The sequence below is a fragment of the Chelonoidis abingdonii genome, chromosome 1 (assembly GCF_003597395.2).
Source record: "Chelonoidis abingdonii isolate Lonesome George chromosome 1, CheloAbing_2.0, whole genome shotgun sequence".
NCBI classification, from domain to species: Eukaryota; Metazoa; Chordata; order Testudines; family Testudinidae; genus Chelonoidis; species Chelonoidis abingdonii.
Window position 1 is genome coordinate 118593587 of NC_133769.1, and position 26946 is coordinate 118620532.

The window sequence follows — 26946 nt, forward strand, 5'->3', positions numbered from 1 at the left end:
TCTATAAGGCCTTTTAAAAGGTTGAGGATCAAGGAAAGTCACAGTCTCTGCCCTCAGCCAGCCCAGAATCTCTCTCCCTTCTCCCATCATTCTCTTATTGGTAGCACTCATGAAGGTCACAAGTTTCATGGGTTATGTTTGAAATCTTGGTACTTTTGTGAGGTCTCAGATGTAGTGCTTGTGAAAATAACAAGCATCACCAGCTGTACCAGCAGAGCATGTAACTTCTAGTAGGCAGTAGACTTACAAGTTTGTGACTTTGCCACATATGCTACAATAGAAATTGTTCTAAGTCCAACACTCTGTAAAAACCTTGTATGCATATTATATGTGTAGGAACATAACTCATGCATTTAGTAGCATTCTTCTGCTTAGATTCTGCTTCATTACACTCTTCAAGCTTTGCTATGGGCTCTGATCACCGTGAGTTTAAAAATAAACAAGAAGATTTCTAAACTAAAAACTTCTCTGTGACCTAATTAAAGATGAGACTATACGGCATATCTTTTTAACACTCTTTAACATGGACTAGAACGACAGGGTTTTAATAAACAGTCTTGAAAGCCAGGACATTCTCAGTTAAGGTCCCAGCATCAACCATAACTCTGCCCCCACCCATGCTGAAAGAACAGCCAGCCACAGGAATACACCATATTAAAGATAGAAACTAAAAATGCCTGAACGCCAAAAATAGCTCCAGAACTTAATTTAATTGTAGAGGCCGTCAAACTGGACAATCACAGTGGTTCCTTCTGGCCTTGAAATTTATGAACCAATATCTTCAGAGGAGAAAAAACAGTAAAACAGGGCATTTGCCCCCAAAAAATCACAGGGGGGAGAATGAACCTATGGAAATAGCTAATACAGCTAAAAGCCTGCCTTGAGCAGCATATTAATGCTGATATATATTCTGTACCAGTGCAGTGATTCTGTAAATCTTAGAACATCAAATGTGTTCTGCAACATAACTCCCAGATGCCCTCCTTTTTATCACAAAGGTATGACCTGCAAGCCTGTAGAAGTGCCATCATGCACTGCTCCATCTTGATTCAAACTGCCTGCCAAAGAAGGACACCACCTACTTCTAGAAGGCCTCTTGGATCAAGGTGGACCACTGCATGATAGGATTTGTAGTCACTATCTCTGTGGGCCACGTGGTACAGCTATAACATGGTGCTCTATTTTATCTATGTAAATTGGGCACAGACTTCCAGCTCTGAGAAAGATGGTGGTGCGGCCCTCACTTAGGCAGGGGCTGGGCACCGACTATCATGAATGGTATAAAAAATGGCCTGCAAATGGATGGTTATCCCTAAGGGGATTATCTGAACAGTCTGAGAGATGAAGAGCTTTAAGATACAGTCACTCTCCTCTCTCACTGAAACATCCCAAGTTCCCCAGCAGAAACTAAAGAGGGGATTTTAAGTGCATTAAGTTTTCCCAAGTATGAATGACTAGCTTAAATACTTATGGGGTCTCTGTTGTAGATGGAATTGGCTGCCATTTCCAGAGCAGTAAAGCCCAAACCAATCTTTGTTTAAGCTGTTTTGATGTTATGTCTAAAGCCCAGTCTTTTCAGGCTGAGGAGTTTCTAAAAGTGGTAGAACAGTTACTCCTTTATGAGACATAGATTGGGACCTGAAGGTATCATGGTCTCAGCTGAGCAACAATAGGAAAGGCTTTTAGGAGAGGACAATGCAGGAGAAATGAATGTTAAAGAAGCAGCAGCAGGCCTGTCACAGAACTAAAGCTAGAGCGTTTGCTCTAGGGAGCACTCCTCTTTCTGCTGGTATTTCTGAACCCAGCAAGAGGCACTATATAGGTAATGTAACTACTGCTGGATGTTGGGATGTTGTTACGTACCTATGCCTCTTCCAGCCACTCCCAAAAGGATTGTTGGAAAGGAAAGGTTCCAGCATCTCCCCGTAGTTACAGCTAATCACAGTATCTCCCAGGAGGGGTCCCAGCACGAACTGTTGAAGGAGCCGTTATTGTGTGGAGCACACAGCTGCTCATGCCTTTTCACGAAAGAATAACTGAAGAGAAAGAGATAAGTGCTGTGGCCACCAGGGAGCTTACAATGGCTGTGGTCCCAGCTTCTCCCTGCAGGAGTCACTGTAGGGAGTGCACAGAAGTGGTGGCCATGTAGAAGTATTGAGCTAATGCATCCCCAGTCTCTCCCTGCATGAGTACCAAAGGCAATGGGGTAGTAGTGCTGTCTGAGAGGAGTTTACAGATACTCCTGTCACAACTGTTTTTTGCTGGCATTTCTGTGAGTAATAATGAAAGACATATGGCTCTTTCTGATTCTCGTATGTATTTTTCACCATGTCCATAGACCTCTAGCATTATTTATCTCTTGACCCCTGTTTTTTTGAGGCGATGTGCCCTGCTTATTCAGCTCTCTTGATAGCATAATGGAAAGGAAAAAACCCAAGAAGGAATCAGTTCCATAAGCACTAATTGTGAGCACAGACTCACCCTGGCATAGGGAATTTATTTGTATAATCCAGTGCTGGAGCTACTTCTTGCACTAGAGCAATGATTTAATAATCAAGAGGCTATTCTCTGGGATGGAGAACTATGTTTAGTCCAGGATCTGGGTCCTCCTCTTAGTACCATTCCATGCTCTGTAAACCGTATTTGAAGGTGGTAGAAAAACAGGAGATTTCATAACTAAACACAGCCCTGGCACTGGGAATGCTTGGCTTTAGCAGCGAATCTGTACTTCACCCTTCTGTGAGCAGTGCTATCTCTTTGGTTAGCCTCTGTGGGGGCAGGGCAGTCTCTGTCATTTATGCCCAGCCGTGGGGGTAGTGCAATCTTTCAGCTGACACCACTTAGTAGGAGCAATACTGTCTCAAGCCCATGTCTTTAGGCCTGCAATGTTTTTCTGGAGGAAAGGCACAGATCTCTCAGGTTTTATCAGTGTAAGGCAAACAGCCCATCAGTATCTACCCTACTCCAGGCATAAAGAGGGAATGAGAAGTAAAGGATTTGCTAATAATCAGAGAGAGATTTGGGATGATTACGGTTGCTGACAAGGAACACCTCCACTGTGTTCCTTGCATCTCCATGCAGGGTATTAACCCGCTGCTCTGAAGTTCGACTACCAAATGGACCTTGAGTGTTTGTTTTGGCCAAGTCCCATGAACTGGTTCAAGATTAGTTACTCTGAACAGGCAGACAGTTTAAAGAGATGTTCTTGAGGCTTGGGGAACAGAGAGGCTCTGGTGTTTGTGTTTCTAATTTATAAAAAGCTCCAGCCACTCTAGTGAGCTTTTTGTGATGGTGCTTCTAGCATTTTCTCTTTAGAGCTCAGAGTACAGTCTAAAATTTTTACACAGACATTTGTGCCTCCTGCCCACAGCACACCCATAATCTGCCTAGGCAGACATGGCATTAAACACAAGGGAACAATTTAACTGCTAGTGCAGTCAGGGACATAAACTAGTTCTGTAGCCCTTTACATCAGTAGATCTCAAAGTGCTTTACAAAGGAGATCAGTATCGTGGTCCACGTTTACAGATGGGGCAACTGAGGCCCTGAGAGGCAAAGTAACTGGATCAAGGTTATCCAGCAGAGCAGGAAATTGAATGTGTGTCTCCTGAATCGTAATCCAGTGCTCTCTCAACTAGGTCACATTGTCTTCTGTGAAGAGGCTAGTAGTAACTTCAGTGGACTTTTTCCATTTATGCCACCAATGACGTTAGCCATGATCAGTAGCCCAAAAGGTGTCTTTAACTAGAGAAATCCAGAACTGAGATGGGCTTGAGTCAGATCCTGAAATGCAAACACCCCCAAGCTTTGTGGGAGTTCAGATCCAGGCAGAAACTCAGAGATGGATCATTGGTTCTGTAATCAGCAAAACTGAAGCCTGAATGCAAACATGCACATATACATGAACTTTGGGAAAATGAGACTCTGGAAACAAACTTTCCAGCTTAACCTGTCTCTAGTCTACAGTAGAATTGTATAAATAAAAGGTCTTGTAAAGAACCAAACAAATCTGCCACTCATTAGAAATCTTGTCCCTTGGAGAAGTAAAAATCCATATGTTCCCCTACACTCATGTCCTAAGCCACAGTCATGGCATCCATCAGCTGCACGTCACCCTCATTGATGAAGCTCCTACTTGTTTCATAACCTTATGCCAGAAGATACCATCACTGCTAAACAATGGTACTGGTGGATTGTTTGTTGTTTTGGTGTTTCAACATTAAGACTGGCCTCTCAAGAACAGGAGTACTCTCCTTTTCAGAGAGGAAGGGTTCATTTACTGGAGCTTTCTTCTCTCCCTGTTTCATGAAAAGAACACATATTTTATAACTCATGCAGGCAGAGGAAAAGGATGAAGAGTCTAATTAATCTCTGCTTTAACTCTGTTGGCTTCATTAGCATTTCAGGGAATGAATATAGGGATGAATTTTCCCCAGTGAATCCTGTAACTGTCCAGAGCCATTGGGAAATGGTTTCTTTAGTTGCTGAGCCTTTCATACTGTGCTTGTCTGCTTGGAAAGTGTTCATTATACCCTCCCAGAACCATTTGTTGAGTCAAAAATAGGATCCTTGAAAACTGAATTTCTATTACCACCCTCTTCCTGGCCCTAATTCAGATGGTACTTCAATGGAACCACTCCCATGAATAAAGCTAGGCATATGTTTAAGTACCTTGCTGAATCTTGGCCCAAGTGAAAAAGAGGAATACTGGTGATTTATCTCAAGGAATCATAGATATTAGAGATGTAAAAGTTCACGTAGTCCATCTCCCTTGCTGTCCAGTGTAGCAGTCAAAACGTCTCTCTCCTTGATGGTTACAGGTAGGTGACTCTCATGTCCCCCATAAATCCTCATACAGCCAAGCCAGGCGTATTTAGATCTTCTAATTTTTTCTTTATAAGATCATTATGTCAGCCCCATTGCTACTCTTCTCTGAGTTCCCTCCCTTTATTAGCACCTTTTTGGTATAGAGGTGTCCAGAAATCATTACAGTAAATAAGTTCTGCATTCTGTGCAGGATGTACACTCCCCAGGCAGTTCCAGGAAGGATTGTGACTTTCTCCACACAAGGGAGTCCTGGCTACCAGTCCATCCCTCAATTCACTAGGAAACCCTCCTATTCTCAGCCCTAATTGATGCATGCTTCCACATTTATTAATAGATCTACTTTCTCTCTAGTATTCCTTTTTCTCTGGGTATATTTGGCAGTCTTTATTCCCTCTTTAAGCCCTTCACTTAGCATTAATCATACATTTGTTGCTCTTATATTTCCTTTCATGCCTGCAAACTGACTCATCTGTTTTGGTTCCCTCCTGACTACTCCATTTCAGTGCAATTCCTTTTTTCACACTCAGATCTTTGGAGTGTCTTTCACTAAGCCACATTGGCTGCTTCTTTTTCCTTGCATTCTTCTTTTTCAGAGAGATCACAATCTGTTGTGCATTGGTTATGACATATTTTAGGATGCTCCAGCCTTCGTTCATGCTACTGGATTTTTTACACCTTCCCATTGCACCATTCTCATGAAGTTTCTTAATTTTTAGAAATCTATCATTCTTTGTATTACTGCATTCTTGTCATCTTAGAAATATCTATCTATCATAGGCCGTTGAACAGGCATCAAACACCAGAAGATTTGAGCCCCTCTGTAATGTCAAGGACTCTGGCACACCTGGGAGGATCAGATTAAGGACCTTTCTACACTAATGCAGCCATGTCAGGAAACCTGGCTGCAACCAGGCTGTCTCCAGCCCAGTTACAAATATTGTTCCAATTTGTAATTTAGATTGGATTTCAGCTGTGGTCCAAGATTTGACCAGTTATAAAACACAGTTAAGGTCCAGTCCACACATGATAACCAGGAACCATATTTTTGTTGTAACCAGGTTCCCCTGAGGTGCAGTGCCACAGATTTATAGTGTAGAGGGGATGTTAGCTCAGGCCTGGATTATCCATGAGATTCAGGAATAGAGCATCCAGATACCATGAGCCTCCTGAGTGCAGGCTACCCAAAGACTTTAACTAGGCTGTTCTGGTTGTTAAAAGGCTCAAATGCTGTGATTTCTTTCTGCACTGGACTTGAGGCGGCCAGGATAGGCATCAGGCTGATTTCTCTCATCAGCCTCTGTTTCATCCTTTCTGCTGTGCAGGAGACAGCAAGCTAGAGGACACTGAGCTAAAAGAGGTATCGGTTAACTGGCTCACCCCACCTACTGCAACAGAAAGGGTATTCTGTCTCCTTCCTTTAATGTCTTAGTGATTGGGAGCAGGGGCCTGAAAAAGGAAAGAGAGAGGAGGAGGGGTAAGAAAATAAAGATATGAGGGGCCATAAGAAGAGGAAAAAGATAATGAACTTCCTTTGAGGATGAAAGTTGGAGAAGAAACACTGGAACATGAGGAGAGCAAGGAAGGACCAGACAACATGATGTGAGGACCGAAGAAAGTGAGAGAACTAAGAGACCATGTATGAGGGGAAGGAGAGGAATAACAACAAAAAACTGGGTTTCAGTGAAAGGGAAAGAAACAAAACCGAGAGAGGAAATACTGTGTATAAACAATGGGTAAGGGGAAGGAGAGAGTATTTTTAAAGGAAGAGAAAATACAAGACACAGAAAGAGGAAAAAATTAATAAAATGGACAACAAGACGACTAAACAGAAAAGTGGAAAGGAAAAGAGAGAAAAGCACAGAGGGGGGTAGAATGAAAGAGTGAGATGGAAAGAGAAAAATAAAGAAGGGAAAGAAAAACAGAGGGAAATGGAAATAAAAACCAAGGAAGGAGGCATATAACTTTTAGGGTAATGAATGATATTTTATTTATGCTTCTACATGTTACTGAAGTTCCCTGGCAGGGGTCGCACCTCCCATGTCTGAGGGGCATGGATTTCTCATTCACAGAGTCTCCTGAGGTGCTGTTCTGTGGGGATTGGAACTGGGTGAATAATTAATATTCAATACATTTCACCTCTTTTTGTGTGGATTAGAGGTGAAACTCACCCCTGGTGCCAGGGTTTGATGCAGAGTCCTCGTCACCATGTGAGCCACACAGAAGAGCCACATACACCCCCTGCACATCACAAAACTGACCTGCACATCGGCTCAAGGTCATTTTGGAGGTAGGACGCCCATAGGCCTGTTGGCCCTGGGTTAGAGGAGTGAATCTGTGATAGATAAATTATCATTATCCTCATTGCAAAGAGGGGGAAACTGAGGCACAGAAAGGTTAAGGCCAAAGTCAGGAAGGGGGTTAAATACATGGGCAACTTAAATACATGCCTAATCCCATTGACAGCAATGGGCTTTTTTATAGTGTAAAATTATGCATGTGCTTAAGTACTTTGATGAATCAGGCCTAAATGATTAACCCAAGGTCACATAGGACATCTGTGGCAAAGGCAAGCAAAAAACCTGAATCTCCCAATAGCCAGTCCTGGGCTTTAGCCATAAAACTGTCCTTCCCTTTTACAATAGACTGCGCATTTGCAATCACCTGTTTGACAGGGATTAGGAGTGCAATGCATACATGTTGTGAGGGTATTTGAATATATGACCACAGGTGTAGCAGGGGGAATGACCCTCTTTTCTAGTTCAGTTATGCAGAATTTATACTAACGTGTGTCTTCCTGCATGTCTGAACAGCACCTAGCACATCTGGGCTGCTACCATAATGTACATAAATAACAGTGATTAATAATTAGATCTATACATAAAGGATCAGACTGTCTCAAGCCCCTGCCCAGGTACATGGGGTAGGGGCCCTTCAATAGACTTGCTCTCTCCATTGCATTCCCTACCCGTAGTCATTAATTCATCTGTCTATGGCTGGTATGGGACAAAGGTAATTAACATTCCTGTGCTTAGGGAAACATAAGGACTGCTTCCTCCATGCGCCTCTGGGAGGAGGGGCATAGAAGGGCAGGGAGGAGGAGGAGAGGCCTTGAGCCCATGTACCCTCCTCACTGGCCTGAGAAGTTGGTCAGATGCACCTCGGGGAGCAGGTTTCACCCTGCATGCTTAGGGAGCCTTGGAAAGATGGAGTCCAGGTGGAGGAAGAAAGCAGAAATGGGATTAGGGAGGGGTTGTGCCTGCTATAACAGTCTTCCCCACAGTTCCACCAGGGTGTGTGGATCCACCCGACCCCAAACATGAGTCAGTGGCTAAATGCCATTCATGCACAGAACATATGTGACAGGGATTGTCGCAGGACAAGCATCAAGGTGGCTGTTGTTGTTTATTATGGGATCTCAGAGAGATACCATTCTGACTCTGTTCCATAAAGCCTGTTATATGAAGGAGTCATCTGAAGAAAGGGAAACTGCATTCCTCTTATTTAGAGTGCAGGCTCATTAGGTTAAAAAATCAGAGGGTAGCCGTGTTAGTCTGTATCCACAAAAACAACAAGGAGTCCGGTGGCCTCCTTGTTGATTTTTTAGGTTAAAAAATACATTTGAAATAGAAAAAAGACCACTGAACAACAAACACTCCCATACAGAGGAATGTAACAAACTACACAACAGGGGACTCAGGAACAGGATTGTTCTGCTAACATTTTGCAGACTACAGGCCTCAACACAGCAAATAATGGATCTAGTCCCTTATGCAAACATCCACGGAATCCTTATTAGTGCTTCCTTTAGATTTCAATGAGTTTTCAGTAGTGTTATATTACTGTAACTCAGAAAATTGGATCCATTGGCTTCCATGTTCATCTGAAGACAAAATTTGGCCCAATTGTGAAAATTGGCTGTTGGTCCAGGTATTCATTAAAAGCATGTATAATCTGCAAACCATAAATCCCATTTATTGTTGAACCTACTCTACCAGTTGTGGGACACTGATCATTAGTAGAAATTTAAAGGAGAGGAAAGCAGGCAATATAGTTAAACTTCACAGATAAAGGAGGCAGGTACCCCAGAAAAACAAATTGTACAATGTGAAAAGTATTCATTGGATAAATGAAATAGAGGGAACTGGATTGGTAACAGCACACAAAGCTTTACACAAATTTCTAGGTCACTGATTCCAATTGAGCCCTATTCAGCAGGGATCAAAATTCTTCACTCTGAATGCTAGTTGACGTCCTGTATGAAATGAGCTCGTTTCCTAGTGGATGGGGTCCATGTCACATAAAAAAGCAGCACAATTGATCTCTTTATTGGCAATCCCAGTGGAGAGGCCAAGAATTGAATGAACATGGAGAATGAACTTCTCTTTGCCCTTAGAAGTGTTCCCCATTTTGTCATGGTGGAAGCACATTGATGAGAGATGCGGAGGATGTTTGCACTGCCACTGCCTATGTGCTTATAGGATAGAGGACATCCTCCTTCTGGGACTGACAATCCAACACCTTTCAACAACACAAAATTTATCCTGTACTCTTTATTATGAATTATATGTAACTGTTCTAATTTTCTCCAGCAAGGGCTGTGCAGTGTGATTAGCCAACCTCCTAGAGGACTGATAGGAAATCTGGTAGGCAAAGATAAATACTAAAATGCTGAATAGGAGCTTTATTAAGGAGGGACCTTTTCCTTCACAGTAAACGTACCCAGGGAATTTGCATATTTCTGCAACATTATGACAGATTTATTTCCAGTCTGGCACTTGAGGGTTTTAATGTCATTATGAGTGTTCAAAAATAATGATATGACTACACAATGCAGCAGTGTAGGAAGCACAGCATTAGCTATTACCCTTTGTTAATATAGAAAATTATTAACGCTGTGTTAAAAGCACAGTGGGATGGTGCACTGGGATCTCATTCACAATGGTGCCTGCAGCAACAGCAGCAGCACTGAAAGGGAACAATATCAGGGGAAAGTTACTTGTTCTCAACCACAGAAGGGAAATCCCAAACTTCTGTCACTTCAGACAGGCTCGTACAAAATGGTCAAAAGTTCTCACAGGTTCTCTTCATTTAAAAACAATGCCAAATAACAGGCTACAGCAAGGCCCCATCTACACAGTACTTTCTATCCTGTTAGGAAATTATATGTCAGAGGCAGTGTTGCCTAGGAATAAGTCACTGGACTGTGGCCAAGAGACCTGATTTCTATCCCCCACTCTGCCACTGGCCGGATTGGCCACATCACTTTAGTGCTCTGTGCTTTTCAGTTTCCCCAAGCGTACAATGGGCATAGTGATGCTGACCCTCCTTTATAATACACTTTGAGATTGATGCGTAAGAATGAGTATTGGTGATGGTGTTATTCTATAGATGGAAAAACTGTACTCTCTGTAAAATCAGGGCCTTTTTGAAAAAATACAGAGAGAAAACTACAGTAAACCAAACAGTCTAAAAACATATGATGCATATCTCTCAGGACTGTCACTTGAGTGTAGAGTTTTTCCAGTGGGCCACCATACCTCTGTACCACCCATGCCAGACAAGACGTCTAGCTCCATCTCATGGCACCTACATGAACAGAGTCTGTATCCCCTCCTAAGACATCTCTCACTGATTCTGGATGCCTTCCAGTCTGTTACCACTTCCTGGCTCATCCTCCACCAAAATAAGGATAAAAGATTCTTCATTTCCAGAGATGTGCAGGCCGAAGCCTCCACTCGCAAATCTACCATTGCATCCCACTTGTTATGGTATTTAAAGAACATAGGATCTCTTTCAGAAAGAGGGAAGTGAAACTGTTGGGGGTTTTTTAAAGCAAAGCATTTGCTCCTATTCTCTTGTAGAAGCGGCTATGGAAAGGTGGACTACAACAGTCCTGGAAGCATCAGTGATAAAGGTCAATGATTGGTAGCTGTGTCCTTACATGTTGCTAGCAATATCTCAGCTCATAGTTATTTTTTGCAGGGGACAGCTTCTTTTGGGTCATGCTCCCTTCCCTAAAAAGAGGGAATCTCTTTTATATCCTCTTTTGCCAGAGGATGTTGTGAAGGCCAAGACTATAGCAAGGTTAAATTCATGGAGGATCGGTTCATCAATGGCTATTTGCCAGGATGGGCAGGGATGGTGTCCCTAAACTCTGTTTGCCAGAAGCTGGGAATTGGTGACAGGGGATGGATCACTTGATGTTTACTTGTTCTGTTCATTCCCTCTGGAGCACCTGGCACGGGCCACTGTCGGAAGACAGGATACTGGGCTAGATGGACCTTTGGTGTGACTCAGTATGGCCGTTCTTATGTTCTCTTATGTTCTTATAGCAAAGTCCAGCTTTTTGTTCTTTCCTTTTCCTGTGCTGTTGTCTTGGTGCATTCTTTCTCATACTTGATCATGACAGAACCTGTTCATTGTAGCCCTTGGGGAGTCCGCCAATGTAGAAACCGATAGTTTCTCCCTAATGTGACATGATAGCAAATTGCACATGGTTATCAATATATAGAACGTGAAATGTTCAGGCATAGCTAGCCGTCACAGCCATTTTTCAGTCTTTCCATCAAGTCAGTGTTCTGACTGGAGTGTAATGTTTCCTGTGGGTTACATCCTGCTATAATGACCAGGGGGTATTCATGATGACGTTATTCTTGGAAAAAGCCCATTGCTTTTTACAGAGCTTCACTGGATCAAAAGGGTTCCACCTGGATGAAGATCAAGAAGGCTGATTTCATTGTTCCAGGGGACCAGCAATGGAGATAGGGGAACATTCAATTCCTATTCCTTGTGTTCGTGTTTTTATGTCAGAGAGGCCTGAAACATCGGTGCGTACAGGCTCCTGCCATTCCTTACCCTCCTTTCTCACAAAACTAAGAAGAATCCGAGCCAACAACAACAACAGTTTCCCAGGAGGATTTCATCTAGTTACAGTCATTGTTCAGAGTCATTATTCTCCATCCCTTCCCATTGTGCAGACCTGAAAGATATTCCTGCCACCACTAGGAGGCGCTTTCGCTGCCGGGTGCCATCTCCAGAGATTCAGGGCATCACCTCTGTCATGCTTCTAACCTGATCTAGGGCACAGGCACCCTAAGGTCACACATTGAATTTCAGACCTCACACACGGCTGAGTGCTTATATACCACAGTGACAGCTACCTAGAAAAATGAAGAAACTAAAGATATGAGTTACCAACTGCACTATCATCCAGGTGAGAAAGAACCTATTTGATTATTTGCAAGCGAACATAATGCTGGGTGAGATGAACTGTAGTGTAAGATCTGGAAATGGAAGTCCTTTAACCACAAAACAGACACAAACTGCTGCAGGGCAGGCATCCTCAACATTGCCTTTACGCCTGACCTGGAGAGACCACCTCTAAGGAAAAAGACTACTTCAGATTCTATAAGTATTTTCTTCCTTTTAAGACTGCCAGCCAGGAGGCCAGTTAGTGCCAACTGGGGTGAAGATTTTCCATGTGTGTGTATGAGAGAGAGATGGGGACTCTTGTCCATTGGGAACAAAACAGAGACCAGTAACCTGTTTTAGATACTACACCTTGTCAAACAGTACTCAGAGGATAATAATTTTTGGTCACTAATAATCTAAGCCAGATTCAGCCAGAGACCTGGAAATGAACGTATCTGTGTTCTATTACCAGTCACAGAGCCATCCAGTCCCTGCAACATCTTTGATTCTGACATGCTAGAGACAATATGTCTGGGTGGTCCATTAAATCTCAGGGGAAAACCACCCATCTGCTTTCGGTACCGTCTTACTGCGGGAAATATGAGAGCTCATGAATCTGAAGTGTAAAATAAAGATATCCAGCTTATTAAAAATGAGTCTTGTGCTAAAAGGATGGGGCTGCTTTCTTGTTGAATAAGCAAAGAGCAGCAGCATGTTCCTTCCTTTTTGGAACTGACTCAGAAGTTGAAGAACTTGTCTCCTTTGACTGTTCATAGCTTTGATGGAGTACAGGATTTGTGTGGCTCCCTGCAGCAATGACTCATTACGACAAGCAGTAGGTGAATTGCGATGACTCTGTCTCTCAAAATTAATCCATCAATGAGTGAGAGCTGATAGTATGCAGATAGGTGCTGTTTTCCTACAGTCTGTCATGATCTGCAAGCAGCTGCATCCTCCAGTTTATTTCTTCTCTACTAGACACTGCTAATTTCCATGATTGGTGTTATGGCTAAATGGCATCTTAGCATAATTTGCATTATCTCCATTTGATGTCAGTTGTTATTGTAGCTTTGTAATATTCTGCAGAATACATATGGTTCTCTGAGCCATGCCCATGAGACTGCGCCAAGATTCAAATGACAGAATATATGTGATTCAGTTTAAATTTCTTCATAAAGAGATGCTCCCTTGCCTTGCCACTTTCCAGTGCAGACGCTTTCAGTGAAAGCTGAGAAGTGAACCCCACAGCTCCAAGTGGCCTGCAAGAGTTTTAAAAATGCATTCCCTTGTTGAACATGAAGGGACTGTGCTACTACCAGATTGTGGCAGCTCAGCTAGCTTTGCAGATCATCAGCGAAGTCTGAATTGATGGCCATTCCAATCAAACAGAATTTTTGCTCTCCTTTAAGAAATCACATTCCTTATCAGGAAGTCATCCTTGAACCAGCCCCTTTCCCTCCCTCCCATAAACTCCCTCTTTCACCATACACATGGCTTAAGACTAATGTTTCTTTCCATTGTCTAGACTTGCAGATTTATTTTATGTACTCTGAGACCAGATCATCCTGTCAATATTCTTTCCTGTTAGTTCCCCCATCTTCTCTCTCTCTCCACCCCTCCCTTTCTATATCTTTCCCATTTTTTTGCAGTACTGTAGCAGCTTCTTCCATTGGGGACCATCTGACCTACATTCAGATCCCACCCAGTAGAAACACTGAGGTTTTGCTGCACCCTTCATCTACATATGTTTTATAGTGGGAGAGACTAGTTAATTTTTGCAAACCTTGTAGTAACAGAGCATTGAGCACCTGTGGCTAAGCAAAGAAATATCTGCACATCAATTAGCACAGAGGTGACCCTGGAATTTCCACCTGGTTGTGTACTCCTAACCCAGCTGGGATCACTATTCAGCACTCCACCCCCCTTTTCCTGGGGAATTCTGGGCATGGGGTAGCCTGGTTTGTGCTAGAACTGTCCCCCAGAGTTCTGATTTTGAGTCCCAAGTGGCTATGAGCTCAGACCTTCAGACAGGCTCTAGTGGGCAATTTCTCTGCTGTTAACAAGGCTTCCCAGCTACTGTAGTTAGGAGTATTTTCACAGGATATAAAAGCCATGGTCTCCAGAGATCACAGTGGTTCCATTAGTGTTGAAACAAACCACAGTATCTTATTAGCTGAACTCAGTACCCAAGAAACCTAGAGATGATTGGCATATTCATTCTGAAGTGATACTGTGTCTGCTCCCCTGCACAAATGAGATTCCACTCCAGTCAGTCACTACATATGTATGATCAGCTTTTCATTATTTAATTGATCCTGGGGTGATTTGCTAACAGTTCCTTTTGGGGGGGAATGCAGAGAGGGGCAGAAAATGTGTATGTTTTATTGTAATGATGGGTACTTCATGCTCATGAGTAACCAACCTGGCCTCCCTCCCACACAAGCTCCATAGATATCATGTACTCCAAAAAATTCCCACAAGGAGGTGACTGCAATTCCTCAGTAAATCCCAGGAGAGTTCAGCACAGTGATATGTAACTCTATGGCTGAAGTAGGGTGAGCGTCTCCCTTTAAGGGTAAATTATGGTATTGCACTCTAAATTCCTCTATTGCAAAAATAAACAGTGCCTTCAGTTCACTTCCCCCTCCTTCCCTGGGGGAAAAAATCAAAACTTTCTGGTGGGAAAAATAGTTTGGAACTGCTACCTCTTTATTTGACCGAAAGCGCCTTCCTCAGTCAGCTTGTCTTTCATCAACCACTGTGATTCTCTTCAGCAAGGAATCTGGCTTTGAGAGGTACTTTGAGGTCATAACAAGAAATCCCAAAGGGGTCTAATTCACTTTCAATATGTGCTTGTAACTCTTGACAAGATTGCAAGCTATAATCTAAAGCCAAGCAATCACATGGGCAGTTTTCAGATGATATCTCTAAGAAGGATTGGCTTTTAAGGAACAATTTAATTAATTTCCACACAAAGTATTCCTTGGACCTTATTTGAAGAATATAAGCAGCAGCACTCTATGATTTCTTTAGACTGTGTGACTATGAATATTATCTTCTTCATTCAAGCCCCTCTTCTTGCTATAGAGAGGGATTGGGAGAGGAGGAGGGAAATTATTTTAAAATAATATTTTTTAATTCAGTTCTTAAAAAATGGACTGTTGGGTGTGGGGATGAATAAAACTGGAAGAGTAGCAGTAGTTTCTCTTTATCAAACAATCCAGGTGTGTGAGGAAAAGAGGAGTTCTTTGAGTGTACCTCACACATGGGTACCACACACAGTGGGTCATTACAGGGGTGCCTCCTATGGAGACTAAGGTGACAAGACCATGACTCACACCTTTCAGAATGAGCCAATGGCTGACTGGGATCAGCAGAGCTGCCATTTGAGGGAAGCCATGGTTCAAAATGTGGGCCTATTTTCTGACATCAGTAATTCCAGTGTAAACCCACAGTAACTCCATGGAAGTAAATGAAGTGACTCCAGATTTATTTTGGTGTAACTGACACCAGAATCAGGCCTATTAAATTCTGATGAAAAAAGGAATCTTTGCTCTGAGGGCCAGATTTTGCCTTGGGATCTAGATACACAGCTCCCTTTGGGCCACATACTGCTTGATTATGTCAGCACAATGCGGTTGACTACAGTGAGGTTATGTTACTGTAACTGAGAGAATTGAATCCATTGGCCTCCATGTTCATCTAAAGACAAAATTTGGCCCCAGTGGTCACCTTGATGTTACACCAATTGTGAAAAATGCCTGTTAGGCTGAGAGTCCAAGTATTCATTAAAACCTGTTAGGCCCAAACTATGATCTGCTGTAAAATTGGTATAATCTGATGGCGGCATCTCCCGTGCTTGCTAAAGAGCTGTTTAAACCATACAAAGTATCCATGGATTTAAAAGTAAACAGCTACCATTTTGGTGGGCACAGCCCAAACAATCAAACAGGTATGAACTTCACCCCTGTTACTACATAAAAGCAAACTCAGAGTTCTTATTTCAAGAGCTGTTTGGAATCCCACCGACATCCCTTTTGAGGCTGGTAGATGAACACCGAGAAGGAAATGGAAGGTAGACATGTTACTGAGTCTGATCCTGCAGATCTGCTATATGTGCTCTGTGCCACTACCTCAGTGGTACTGTGCTCATGAAGAAAGGCTGTAGGATTGGGCCCATTGTCTTCTGCTTTATTTTCTTGATTTTTTAAGTGCCCTCAGGGCTGAGGTCATGTCAGGTCACACAGGCACCTTGCACCTCTGTGTGATCTGTATGTGTTCTTTATTTGTTCAAAATGTGAGTGCCTTTACAGTTTAATCTGCCATTCTCTCCCTCCCCTTCCCCTTGGTGAAGTCTAATTACACTTTTATTCCAGGTCCATCTGGTTGCTAGAAATGCTGGAGATCACCGCTGTGTTCATGCTAATGTTTGCTGTGTATTTTCTAGGCTGGATGCTGACTAATAATATTCCCTAAATTTGCTTTTGCTCCTGTTTCCTCTCCCCAAATAGCAGACTATGTAATATGGGATATGAAGTGGGAAATTTACACTCACTGGGCAGATTTTTTTTTAAGAGTTCAAGTTTTGAACAAACCTATTTCATGTTTGCACACAAAAACGCTCGCTGTGTTTTTCAGAATGGGGTTTCTTTTCTTGTTTCTCTTTTCAAAGTCCATTCTAACAATTCCCCTCACAGCAACTGTCTGGTGTGTACTCAGTTGGAAAGTGGGGTTTGCATGTTTGTTTGTTCTGCCCAAGGCGTGGCCCATAAATGTGAGAGTTCTCCAGAAGAGTCCATCTGGGCTGCCTTCCAGGGTTCAGAAGGAAACTCTTAGCCAGTGACTGACCCAGATATTAGTTGTGCCTACGACAATCTCAGGTTCCCAAGCCTGGCTTTTGCAGTGCCAGCAGTGGGATTGTTTGTTCTCCCCTCTTTTCTTTCTGCAATGCTGTCTGGGAACTCAGGTTCACACTTTACCCATGACGTGACTTTCCAGCTCTAAGAATAGCAAGTGTAGTGCAACTTAGGTTCAGTATCGCTGGAAACAAGACACAGCTGGGAATCAGGGAAGTCAAATTAGTGCATCCTTCCACAACCAAAATACGTAACAGGAGTACCAAAGTTCCTGTTTGTTTGTTCCTAAAATTGAAGAAAAAGGGTATCATGTAGGAAAGGTGAGCTCTTGGAAAAGATATTTTGCAAATCTTAACAAATTCTCTTGATAGTAACTGTAAAATTTTGCTCAAGATATTAATTTGAAAAAGACAACCAGAAGCTCAGCAGCCAGACTGAACAAGACCTTTCTGAAAAGGATGCTGGATCCTAGCTCCCCTTACTGCTCAGGATCATTGGGGTGCATGGTAGGCAGTGAAGGCTGGTGCCACTTGAATGTTGGTAGGCAAAATGGACAAACAAAGTTGCCCTCAATTCACAGAGTGCGTAAAATATCATAATGTATTTGACTTAAAGCAGCCAGAGCTGAGGACCCTCCACTGGGGTCTGAGGAGGCAAGAGGCAGGATCTCATAAAGAGCCTGAAGAATAACACTAACATAAGAACATAAGAGCGGCCATACTGGGTCAGACCAATGGGCCATCTAGCCCAGTATCCTGTCTTCCGACAGTGGCCAATGTCAGGTACTTCAGAGGGAATGAACAGAACAGGTAACCATCAAGTGATCCATCCTCTGTCACCTATTCCCAGCTTCGGGAAAACAGACGTTCAGGACACTTAAGAGCCTGAATTTGCATCTCTCTTGCTAAGAGCACCAGTCTGCCTCGATGCCTTGAAGAGAAGAGCTAAGGCACAATCAGTAGAAACTATTGGTGCCTTGCAAATCCACAAAGGGTGTTTGGGCAAAGAACCAAACATGATAAGCAACGAGTTGTAAAAGCTCCTTCTAACCCACCTCCTGTTTTTGTCAGGCCCCTCTTTCTCTTTTCTTAAGAGACACGTGGTCTTTCATAGCCCTAGCACAGTCCATTACAGCCTGAATGTGAATCCAGTGGCCGTTTCTCATTTGCAGCATGAGAGTGAATACTGGAGAGAACCAAGGGTCACCACTCCTTTCCCCTCCCCCCAAAATTACACAAGCCAGGAAAACCAGCATAGCAGAAGGTGTTAGATTACTTGGAGAAAGGTGGCTCTGACACCCGAAGGACTCAGTCCTGCAACCCCTATTCACAGAGCAGTCCTTACTCAAGCAGGGAGTCCAATTGGCTTCAATGGTTACGTTGTCTGTAGAAAGGACAGCTTGCATAAGGGATGCAAGAACTGGTCTTTGGTCTCTAAACCAGATTTAAGAGCAAAACTGCTTGAGGTATCAAGGCAATAATTCTAATGGTAATTTTGAACTGTTTTTGTCTGTCTAACATTCCTTTTTAATCCCCATCCTGCCTGCCCCTTCCTTATGTAGGGTTACTTTAGTGATCCTTGGAATGTTTTTGACTTCCTCATCGTAATTGGCAGCATTATAGACGTCATTCTCAGTGAAACTAATGTGAGTATTACTCTACCCTCCCCAGGATACCACCACCACCACCTCCTCCTCCTCCTTCTCTGTTTCCTTCTCTCTCTCTTTTTTCTGGGTTTTTTCCCCCCTCTAGTCATGCTTTTATTGAACTTGCCGTCGTCCTTCTCCTTCTCCCAAGGGAAAAAAAAAGGAGGGGGAACCGCCTCCTTCTTTTTCACTTGTCATAGCACGCCCCCGGCTGTGACTGGTGAAAGTGCACAGAGCTTGGGGTGTGTGTGCTTCTTTTCCCTCCAAAGAATAGACATGCTTGAGTGTAACTTTCTAACTAACCAGGCTTTTGTTGATACCCTCCATCATGTGAAACTTTACAGAGGTTTGAGCAGCCAGTACTATAAAGTGGTAAGAGACTATTTAATATGCCCACGTAACCTCTTTCTTTTCTTATTTTTTTCTCTTCTCTCCCTCTTTCATGCTTTTTTTGTTTTTGTTTTATTTTTGTTTTAATTTTTTTTACTTTTTTTCCTTTCTTTCTCTCTCTCTCTCTCTCTTTCTCGCTCTCTCTCTCTCTTTCCTTGGCTTCTCTGCCACATGCAGCACTATTTCTGTGATGCATGGAATACATTTGACGCCTTGATTGTTGTGGGTAGCATTGTTGATATAGCAATCACCGAGGTGAACGTAAGTAGCTGGCGTCTGTCCATGATCGTGCCTGCTCTAACATTCATTTGTCTTTCTCAGTTTTCTTTTTGTTTCTTTTTTTCCCTCCCCACCCCCTTTAAAGATTGTTTTTTGTTGTTTTGAACATTTCTTTTATTTTTTGTTTTCTTTTGTTTTGACTTTTCGAACAACTTAGAGAACTTTTTGACTGTTGCATCATTTTATTTCATTCATAATCAGTTGGCATGAGTAAAACTGTATAGCAGGAAAATCAATGGGAAATGTGGAGGAGTGTAAGTGAGAGTGAGATTTGTGCCATGTGAAGTTGCTGGAGTAGTTCCAGCCCAGGACTCTCCATGGCATTGTGACACTTTCCACTCCACAGAGATCTAAAGGCAACTCTTTCGAGGTGGAACCATGGGAACTAAACCTAGAATTTTTTGTGTTAATGCCCCTTGGTTTTCCTCCAAAAAAAAATCCCAGCACCCTAGTAGCCACAGAGAAACCTGTCCCTATTTTTCCATTTTCATTTGAGATCAGGTAAACTGGGTAAAAAAAATCTATTATTTTACAGGGTAGTTTCCCCCCATCCCTTTGTTCCCCCACCACTCCAAAAAAAATCCATAGAAAATGTACATCCTCATGTCTCATTTGATTTCCCACTGGACACAATTACACATCACAAAATTCACCAGCACAATTGGCACTAATTGGCACCACTTCTGGTTACCTCAGCAGGCAGGCCAAGGATTGAATGGCCCTTGGAGACTGAAATGAGTAGCATTAGGTTTATAAAGAATATATTTTACTAGCAAACTTTATAGTTATTTTTATGGGACAGGATAGAATTATAGAATTAGTGGATGAAGGAAATGTAGGAGGTGTAGTACATTATATTTAGATTTGAGGTAAGCATTTGATACTTTAGGTCAGCTCTTACTGAAATAAATGCAAAACTCTCATAGACATCAGTAGGACAAGAATCTCAATAAATCATATTTGGAAACTTAAATCAAAATGACTTGGACTGGAGCACAATCATGGGGATTGAAATCTGGCTAAAAGACCATAAAAATACCCTGGTGTATCAAGTTGGTAGGAGGGCTCTCAGTGTACCACAAGTTAACCATTATTTAATGTCTTCACCAACGATCTGGAAGAGGGAGTAATACATTAATGAAATGTGCAAATACACTAAATGAGAGTGAGTTTAAAAAAACAGGACAGAAATATAATACAAAGGGACTTAAAGAGTTTAGAAATGTGGACAAAAAAATAACCATGCAATTCAGTTTAGAGAAACCTGAGTAGTAGAAATACTGCAAAAAGGTGTTACTGGATAGCAAATTGAACATGAATTTGCGTTGGGACATGACAGCAGAAAAGGCCAATGCAGTTTTGGGTTGTATATATACAGTAGAGGTATCATATCATGCAGCAGAGAAGTAATAGTGCCCTGCTGTAACTTTACTTGGGATGCTGCATTAGGTTTTGGGCACCCCACGACCAGAAAGATATTGACAAATTGGAGGGAGTTCAAAGAAGGGCAGTTAAATGATTTAGGGGGTGAGGAGATGGATTGGTCTGCAGAAAACTGAAGAGCTCTCCGTATATATTGCTTGTCGAAGAGACAGCTAAGGACTTGTCTACATGATGCACCCCAGTGTGGAGCATGCTAACTGGCCTGCGTGGTTGCTACTGGTGAGCGCTAGAAGTTCCCTAGTGCTCATTAATGTAGACCTGTTTCAAACATTAGGGAACTTCTAGTGCTCACCAGTAGGGGCCATACAGTTCAATTGGTGCACGACATACTGGTGCACATTAGAGTTTACCCCCCAGCTAGTTTGGACTAAGGCACCATGTAGACAAGCCCTAAAGGGGCAACCTGGAAATAGTCTACAAACACTGAAAGATGGAGAGACATCATATAGCATAGGTATGGGAAACGGGGGCCAAAGGGCCATTCCTCCCTGCACACACTTTTTTCATGATGGCTGCCCCTGCACCATGGGCCAAATGTGAATGAGTGGCATTGCAACCTGGTGCATGGGGTTGCAGTGCCATTCAGATTTGGCCCATTTTGGTTGCTTGGCCCTCCCACTTTTAAAACCTTCTAGTGCCCGTCATGTAGGGTGATGAAAGGGGAATAATAGCTATAAGTAATGAAGTGGGAATTATGCTAAATATCAGGGGAAAGTTCCTGACTGAGAGATCTTCCAAGTAAAATCTTCCAAGTAACATGATGGAAGTCCATTCATAAGGAACCTGAAAGCCTGAAAATATACTATAGGGAACAACCCTACACTGTCGAGGAGATGGACTCAGTTATCAAATGTATCTTTTCAGTGTAATTCCCATGATTTCTTCCCACGTAGGAGAAGGTTTGAGGCACATTGTCAGGGTGTTGTAGGGAAGCTCATGCTGTTGCTACTCGTGCTGTACCTGTTCTGTGGATAAACAGAGGTCTTCAAGGCTGTCAATATGATATGCTTCATTACGATGGAATTTGTACATGAAAAAAGGGAAGAATACACCAAACATGGCCCCCTCTCTTTTCCGTCCCTGTCGGAATTCAGAAGCATTTGTTTTCAGGCTAGCTCCTAAATCTGTCAGCTTTGTATTTCAAAATACATAGAAAAGTATGATAAATGGCATGTCTCTGTAAGACCATATCTGTCCAAATAAACAATTGTCTTTCTCAGCTGAGAAGGCAGCCAGGGGCAGCCCTATTCCCTGACTAGAAAGTACCAGTGGCACGTAGTGATGGTCCCTGTGTCCCCTCTAAAGAGTTCCCTCCTACTATACAGTTCCCACAGATTTCTGCACATGTCTTTTTGTTACCTGGCATGTTTAAATCTTCTCTCTTTATCTAGGCAAGTCCTTTGCTCTTAAGTTCCTAACATTTGTTACTAAAAAAAATTAATCATTGTTGCACAATCTTTTGACGCACTGATAAATGAGCAACAGCTAAGGGTGGAGTTTGTTTTGAAATCCCCTTGCACTTATAACACTATTGAATAAGAGAATGTGTTGTATGTTGGTGTGTCCTGTCAGATTCCCTTCCTGCTAGCAGCATTTGTATACTACAGCTTTAGCAGATGGGCATTGGAAATAGCAGCCCACATCAAATGGACAGTTGTCATCTTCTCAAGAAGTGTGATGTAGTTTATCAATTCATCCCTCCCATTCTGTTAAGGAGCTTGTTGCTTGCTCACTGTTTGTGGGTCTGAGCAAATCTGCCTTTTTTGTCTGCATACTGTCTTGTCTCGTTCCAATAGACTTGGAGTCTGAAAAAGCGAGAAAACACACACACACACACCCCACTAGATGAAGAGCTTTAGACCCCTTAGGATCAGTTAAGATGCTTCTGCCCACGCGATTAGCAATTGACCAAGCTTAGTTTGAGATAGGGTCTCAGAAGGTGCTGGTAGCATTCCGTGTAATCATTTCTTGAAGGTGAACCTACCTGGCTCGGCTTACTTTGTCATAAGAAATTGTAGATGTGTGGATATATATGAAGACTCCATAAATTCTACCAGTGATCTTCCCATGCAGATCAGATTAACCTGGGAAGCACTTACACACTACAGCAATAGGTGCTATGGAAAACCCTAAGATAGATCAATAAGTGCCTCGGTTTGTGTGTACTTTTATGCTCACATCTGTGTGTGCAATAGTGCATGCACCAGGTTTCCCCTTGACAAATTTTTTAGAGAAATTCCCAGATCAAAAACTTCATTAGGATGTAGGGGGCAGGGGCTTTTGTAAGTGTATTCCTTTGGTTGTAGTATATGTTCCTGAATGTGTTTGAATAGCTATGTGTAGGGCTACAGATCTAAGTCAGAGTGTGCATCCCTTTAGATCTGAATCAGTGTGTATGCATGTATGTATTTGTGTGCACAGGTAACCCATTGGTGAGGGTGTGTAACAGGCCCCCCTGTGTGCCTATCTACAGAGGATGTGTTATTACAGTCAGCCGCTACAGAGCCATCGATCTTTAGTTCAAGCTTTAGAGGTCCCCAGTTCAATCCCAGATGTGTCGGCCAAGAGGGAGGTTGTCACACGTACACATATGGGTGGGTATGGTTGTTGATGGAGTTGTGTGCACCTTGGAGTAGGTATGGGTGTTTTGTATATGTCTGAGTATATGAACACAGTATCTGAGTGTATGTGTATATCTTAATCTGCACATCTGTTGGAGTGCGTTTGGGTGGCTGGCCACAAATATCTGAGAGCATATGTACGTAGGCATGTTTATCTGCATGCTTATGGGTGACTGTACACATGCATGTATATCTCAGTGTGTGTGCATGTTTAGCATGCCTCTGTGTTCAGCACTGTAATTAAAAGGTATGCAGATGAGTCAGATCCTGAGATTTTCCTCAGTTTTTCTCAGTTCTTACACAGGCAACCCCCCAATGAAGCCATCTGAGTGACACTGAAGAGAATTCACCACTAGTGCACATTGCACAAAGCTAAGGCCTATTCTGAGTTGAGCTTTAGAATGCATTTCAGTAACTACTCTCTCAGCTGTACCTTTCAGAGATACAGTGACAGGTCTCACTCCACTCACTGTGCACAACAGACGGAGTTAGTTTAAGATCTTGCATATGAGAAAACTTCAGGTAGTGACACAATTTCTGCCAGATTCACTTTTAAATTGGCTTATTTTCAAGACCATTATGTAACTACATTTTCAAAACTTTGCCCCTCAATTTTAACAAATATTGCACAGCTAAATTCTCTCCTGCAAAATGCTTTAAAAATGTAACCCTAAACATTTGATTATTTCAGTAGCCTTAAATGGCTGAGTATATATTTTTAGTCACTCCTAAGAAGCAGCTAAACTTATTTATTTATTTATTTATTTATTTACTCACTTACCTTTAATTCTGGTATTAAAAAAATTAATTCCAAAGCAGAAGCCAGGTCTGCCAAATTTCAACCATCAGTGAACGCTAAGATCTAGCTCCTGAGAATAAAATTCATGATGCTCTAATGGCTGGGGCTAGAAGTCAGGACTTGTGGATTTTATTCCCTGCTCTGGCTTACTGTGTGACTTTGGATTTAATGGCTCTATGCCTCAGTTTCCCGATCTGTAAAATAGAGATAGCAATATTTACCTAACTTACAGGAGCATTGTCTTGTGAGTTACCTTTTACAAAGCATCTTGCGATCTCAGAAGAAAAGCATTATGGAAGTAAAGATGTTTGATATTGATAATAATAATAAGGTCATGAATCTCTGCATTATAGGAAAAGAAATGTTACAGGAGTTGAACAGAACAGAGGCCAGGAAATTTGGAATACATTGTCCAAGAAGCAGTCACAGGGACAGATTTAGATGTCCTTACTTTCCAGATCAGCAGATACAGTACAGGATTCGTTGCTCTTTGTTCGTACTGGAGCTTCCTGAAAACCTGCTAGCCCCTTTCCTGGGTGAAAGAAGTTTCTCGTTACTTTTTACTGTGTGGTATTGGAGAGGGAAATCAAGTCTGATTTGTGCACTGTGTTACTGTGCCCAGAGTGATGGAAAAAGACAGCCAGGCCTGAGTCACTGAGAAAGCTGCTCACATAATGTCCTCCCCCTCAGATTTTAGTCAGAGAAAGCAGCTGACACATCTTTGGTCCTTAGGGTCCTTCTTCCTTTGTTCTATTCCCCTTCAGTGTCAGACAGCTTTCTGTTGCAGCTGAACCTTCATTTGCTGCAGAAGCCAGTCTCACAGCAGGACATGCTTACCTGCCTGGGCTCCTCTGGCAGAGCTGCTGCCCTTAGCCATGAAGACTTTGTTCAATTCTTTGAACACACTGGACAGTTTGGGAATTGCATTGGCGTGCACAGATTTGAATATATCCATTTATCATGCACAGGCGTGGGTATCTGTGACCATTATTATGTTTGGCTGTGTCTGCGTACCTTGAAAGAGTGGAGGGTGGGTGGATTTATATTTATTTATGTCCAGCCACAAGTCTTTGTGTCTGTGTTCCTGTGAGTGATCTAGGCCATGTTGGAATGTCTGGTTGTCCCCATGTATGTCAAAGTGACATAATGTCTGAGGGTGTGTGGTTGTGACTGGGCAAGAATGTCTGCGTTTATATCCACCTGCCTGTGCCCATCAGTGACCATGAAAACATTGGCATGTATGAGTGTGTCTCTGTATGCTGAAGCGTACACAAAGGAAGTAGTACAGAATGGGAGCTACAGAGTATTAAGCAGCAGTGAGACTAACAGCCAGAAGATCATGGTATAAAGAGCCCAGCGAGCCACCCTCTGAAATGTCCTGGATATGAGATAAGATGATGAGGGGTGTAAGCAATTTGATGGCTTGTGTGAATAAAAAGGAAAGGCTCCACATGTAGATTGCCCTCCCTTTGTAAAAGTCCAGTTTTGCCAAAGAGTGAGCAGTATGTTGCGTCCTAGAGTGAATGGAAATGTTTTCTAACTGGGAAGTGCAGAGGAAGGAGAGAATAGTGAAGTATGATTTCACTTGCTAACCCATTCCGCGGTGATAGAGCTGGTGGCCCTTGGACCAAAGAGCTCTGGAAAATGACATTCCATGAGGAAGTATAGAGAAAGCCAGCCAACTACATGCCTTCCACAGGCAAACTTCAGCCAGATCCAACACACACCACCACCAGTCCTCCTCTAGTCACACAAACACTTTGTTTCTCTGCCTGATATTCAGGAAGGCTGAATTTATTTAGATCTTGATATGGGTCTGAAAAGTAGGTGGTGTTATAGAGGAGTCTGTAGGGGTTCACCAGAGGGATATGGCTTTGTTGATTTCTGGCTTTAAAGAATTTATGAGATCAGATACAGTACGGACAGAGACACCCAAGCTTTCAGATTCTAGGGTTATCTGGAGACCAGTGTAGTGATTTCTTCTTTAGTCCCTTGGTTATGAGTAAAAGAGCCTCCCTTTAGAATAATCCTGCTTTTGACTCCAATAGATTTCATATGATTGTCATGAACTTCTACTCCTATTCTCTGGAATATTTATGAAACAGCACATACTCAAGTCTCCCTCTTACCTTCTCTCCTGCACCCTCTCTATTTACCCTGCCCCTTGCTTTCCCTCTTGCTCCCCTCCACTTTATCTCCAGCCAGACCAAACCTCACAAGATTATTTTCACCCCCAATCAAGAGTCTGAAGGCAGAGAACCAGTGGCTCAAATCCTGCAGTCCTTACTCAGGCAAAACTCCCATGGGGCACTTTATCTGAGTAAGAATTGCAGCATTGGGCCCTATCTGACTAAATTCTGTCTAAGCCGCACCCCTGCAATGGGAGCAAGGATTGGTGGAAGGACGGCACACATCTAGCCTGCACTTCAGTTGGGACTTGCATCCATCTCTGTCGCTGCATCTGTCCATCTGTCTCTCTCTTTCTGTAGCTGTGCCTGGCTGGTTCTCTCAGCTTCGAAGCCCTTTGCTCTCAGATTTTGGCCATCCAGTGACACTGGAAACAAATCTTCATAATTCTGAGCACTTGCTCAAAGTGTCTCAAGGACAGGTGGTATTTAAATATCACTCAACCTTCCAAATACCATTTGGGGAGCAGAGTCTTCCAAAATACATAGCAAAGGGCTGTTGAAGCACAGCAGCTTCTTTTGACATCCTGTGTCGACACCCTTCTTGTTGCCATCCTAAAAGTTGTACATAGTTTGATACATATGTATATGTGTGTGTATATACATGCGTATACAGAACACGTTTTATTTTTGTAAAGCTGCTGATAAAACCAATGACGAGAGGATTGGTTGGTTTAGAATTTTTAAAAATCATTCATGGTGATTTTTA

At 42.6% G+C, this 26946-nt stretch overlaps 1 protein-coding gene across 16 annotated transcripts in view; it reads left to right on the forward strand.

The window, feature by feature from the left end:
* The window catches only part of CACNA1C (calcium voltage-gated channel subunit alpha1 C), a 766858-nt gene that overhangs the window by 673155 nt on the left and 66757 nt on the right, over nucleotides 1-26946 (forward strand). For 9 of the 16 annotated variants that reach the window (XM_032796362.2, XM_075069478.1, XM_075069522.1 and 6 more), the window contains one exon: nucleotides 19087-19170. The exons of 1 other annotated variant lie outside the window; for it this stretch is intronic. In XM_032796362.2, the coding sequence (XP_032652253.2) occupies nucleotides 19087-19170 (84 nt within the window). Of the gene's footprint in view, nucleotides 1-18435; nucleotides 18520-19086; nucleotides 19171-26946 lie in introns of all 16 variants that reach the window. 6 more of the 16 variants (XM_032796370.2, XM_075069488.1, XM_075069498.1 and 3 more) reach the window with 2 other exon arrangements.